Source organism: Nuphar pumila, chromosome 12, assembly GCF_984573655.1.
Source record: "Nuphar pumila chromosome 12, dmNupPumi1.hap1.1, whole genome shotgun sequence".
Lineage (NCBI taxonomy): Eukaryota > Viridiplantae > Streptophyta > Magnoliopsida > Nymphaeales > Nymphaeaceae > Nuphar > Nuphar pumila.
In genome coordinates, this window is record NC_143260.1 from 107,168,689 (window position 1) to 107,172,446 (window position 3,758).

General features: G+C 50.5%; 1 protein-coding gene across 1 annotated transcript; it reads right to left on the bottom strand.

The window, feature by feature from the left end:
• Positions 1–308: 308 nt before the first annotated feature.
• LOC149821505 (uncharacterized) lies at positions 309–3,308 on the bottom strand. Its single transcript, XM_089982280.1, has 3 exons — positions 3,211–3,308; positions 1,325–2,905; positions 309–1,037 (listed from the first exon to the last, which is right to left on the bottom strand). Exons 2-3 carry the CDS (start codon positions 2,746–2,748, stop codon positions 806–808), a joined length of 1,656 nt encoding a protein of 551 aa, XP_089838406.1. The 5' UTR covers positions 2,749–2,905; positions 3,211–3,308; the 3' UTR covers positions 309–805.
• Positions 3,309–3,758: the final 450 nt, after the last annotated feature.

Here is a 3,758-nt window from a genome sequence, read left to right on the forward strand (position 1 = left end):
CAAGAACTGATGTAGAATGTTCCTCCAAAACCTGTATAAAAATCCAATCTCATACTATCATCACTGGATCTTCCACAACCGTCCATGTAAGAAGATGTGGTACGCAATCTGCTTGGCGATTCACACTAAACACTCTACTTATGAAACCAAAAGAAGGGCTTTGGAAAGGGGCTCGTATAGGGGCATACAGATGTAGCACCAGAACCAGATATGAGATACTTCTCCCATAACGAATACACAGCATAAGATATTGCTTAATGTATCTACACATTAAGGAGAACTCGATCAAAACCTTCTTAAATTCACACTGATGAGAAAGGAGGCTCCATTTCAAATTTACAAGGAGTAATTACAATTGGTTAGTATGTTAGAACGGGGTCAACCCGGGGGAAACATCAAGCATTGGCCAGAAAGGACAGGTTGGCTAATAATATAAGACCTAAGAAACCATGTAGCCAACCCTCTGTCAGTATTGCAACAGAAACCTAACAAAGACATAAACAGACGGCCGTTTTGATTATAAGACCTAAGAAACCATGTAGCCAACCTCTCTGTCAGCACTGCAAAAGAAAGCTCACACTGATAGACATCGCAGCAAAGTATGGTATATCTCAGGATCAACCCTCCCCATATAGAAGAAAGAGATGGAAAGAAACCCCATTATCTGGAATCGCTCTGTAGGCACTTGCCCTCAAACAAATAACAGAACGAAATCACCTCACAGTTGGAGATTGGATCCTTCCTCTTCCTCCTCCCTTTCTCTCTGAAAGTCCACTCTTTCCTTCCATGACCAACTTGGGATTTTTCATGCTTGGTCGAGTGGGTAGCAAGTATCTTCTCCGCCTGTGTTCCACAAGAAATGGGCGTAATTCCCGGCGTAGAAAGTGCTACCAGGGTCTGCAGCAATGGCTTCCAAGAACGTCTCTTCCGCCGCGGTTATATCCTTGCGAACCAGCCACAGGAAATTGGCGTAGCGACTGAGAGATTCTGCATCAGGCGGTTGCGCTCGAGCGGCTCTCTGAAAGTACTCCTCCGCTCTGCACATCAGCAAGAAACAAGAATTTAAGACACATGAACATAACACGATTGAGCAACTGAAAAAAACAGAGTAAAAACAATCAAGACCTGGAAGCATACAAAGTTAGCTTTAAACATGAAGGAGAGAGGAAATAAGACTCAATGAATCCTACCCATTATAGACACGATAGTGGTGATGATCAAAACCAATGGAAAAGAACTATAATGTAATCAAATATCAATAGGCTCGAAATGGATTGCAGGCAGCTAGATTAGTGTAGTTGGCAGAAGGAAATTGGATGCTCACCTATCGTGGTCATGGACGGCGAGGTAGAGAAACTGAGCGTAATTGGAGAGTAAAAGAGGATTGTGGGGATCTTGCTCGATGGCAATCTGATACATGAGTTGCGTGCGGAAGTAGGTCGTGGGATCGTCAGGCTCAATCTCAGCGGCCACCGGCGCGACGAGCGCCCGAACCGTCTCCTGGTCAAAAGTTTCCCCTCTGGAAGCGGCCTGCATCCTCGCGGCCTCCTCCACGATCGAACCCCATGCCGCCCATTCGTCCTCCTTCGACGCCGTTTCCCGGCCTGACTTCGTCGTCGGGTTGCTGCCGATCGATGCATCGAACAAGAGCTCCAGCTCGACGTGGCCCTCCCCGCCATCGGTCCCACCGGCCACCGGCGGCGATTTTCCCAATCCGCCGCCGGAGCCTCCACCCACCGAGAGCGTCTTCCCCACAGACGATGAGAAAGCCTTGAGGTCGAATTTGGGGTTCTTGTGCTCGGCGGCGGGAGCGACGATGGAGATGGCGGCCGAGGCCGCCGGAAGAGGCGGTGGGGAGGCGGCCAAGGCGGTGTTTTGGCCCATGGAGTAGACGGTGAAGTTGGCGAGGAGGATCATAACGTAGACCATGAGGGTGGGCGTGCAGGAGAAGACCTGCTGGAAGAGCCAAACGAAGGAGGCTTGAACCTCCCTCTGAACGTTCATCAGGATCCCCCGGAGGTCTTCGTAGAAGAGGAGCTGCCGAATCTGCAGAGTGTAGCTCTGTAGCTCCCTGATCATGAACACCATGGAGGAGAAGGCCTTCTTCACCGAGCAGTACCCCGACTCCTCGCCCGCCCCTCCCTGCTGCCTCTGGCTCTTCTTCTTCTTCTTGATCATCCTCAGAGACAGGGGCATCTCGACGCTCCCGGCCTTCCTCTCGATACTCGCCGAGACAGCGATCTCCTCCGGCCGGGGCCAATCCGGAGGCCGGAACTCCAACCACGGAGGCATCTGGGGAGCGGGGTTTGGGGATTCCTCTGCGTACCTGGTCTCCGATTCAGGGTAGTCAGACTCCGCCCGCGTGCCGCCGCCGTCGTCGTCGCCGGAGAGCTCGAAATCGAAGGCCAATTCCCGAAGGTTCTTCATGAATTCCTCCTCTGAGAAGCTCTCGAGACCCGCACTGCACGCCCTCCGTAGCGGTTTGCTCTCGGTCCTGGGTTTATCGCACGACCGGGATCTCGATAGCTTCGCCGGAGCCCCGAACAGAGACGACCGGCCTAATCCCCGGCACACCAGGCCGGAGCTTTCCCCGGGGGGGCGCCTCTTGGAAGAAGAGGAGGAGGAGAAGGAGGAATAAGAAGGGGACCTCCCCCTTTGCTCGAACAAGGCGATTGCAGAGGCGAACGCCTGCGAGCAGCAAGCGTGGCGAAAATGAAACTGGGTCGTCGTTGCGATCTTCACCTCCATCTCTCTTCTCTCTCCCTCTTCAAAAGTTTGAACTCCTTTTCCCTTCTTTCTCTTCAGAATCCTCGGGTGAATCTACAGCAGAAAGATGAGCCCCCACACCCCACCCCCGACCTTTACTTTTCTTCCAAATCTCGCCAAAAAAGAGAACTTTCCTTGCCTATAAAGAAACGACCACGTTAGTACCCACCCCAGGAAAACAGAAGATCTAATTCCAAAGGAAACGAAATCTCTCTTACAAAAACTCGAAAAATCCGTCGTAAAACTTCAATACTCAATAGTTCCCAGCAAATATCTTTCTCTATTACAAAAACCCATCGCAAATTTCAATCATTTCCAGAAAGAATTCGGAAAGACACGAACTATCATGAATTACAAGCACACCATAGTTCAGTAAAAAAACAGAAAACCATTTCGAGTTTTCTCGCCAAAGACACAAGAAAGAGAAGGCCGGCCTGAACTCACCGGAAATTCGCAGTAATCCGGAGAGGTTTGCGCGTCACCAGCTTCCCCCAGTGGCAGTAGAAGCGTCGACCTTCGTCCCACTCCACCTCCCCACCCTCCCCTCCGCTTTTATGCTTGTCCCTGTCTCTAAGAGAGAGGGAGGCCTATACGTATGCAGACCGTATGTATACGGTGTAAGCTTTACGACTTGGGGAGTGAGTCCAAGGAGGGGATCAAAACTCCGATTCGTCGATAGTTCAGGCTGATTCCAAGCTTTTTGATTGAGACGTGTAACGATCTAGAAGTGCCACGTAGTGATCGTTCCTGATCGGACGTTCCAAATTGTCCCGCAAGCCACCGCCAATAGATGCAGGATTTTTACCGAAAAATCAGAAGCCTTTTTAACAGTGGTGGTGATTAAGGAGGTCGTGGGGGCAAGTTGGGTTGGCATTGTGATCAAGTTTCACGGGCATTGATTATGGAAAGTTTGACTATGTTTATTTAGAACCCGTCAAACATAAACCTGCCAACTTAGAGAAGAAGGGTTGGGATCATTCTTGTTACATGGA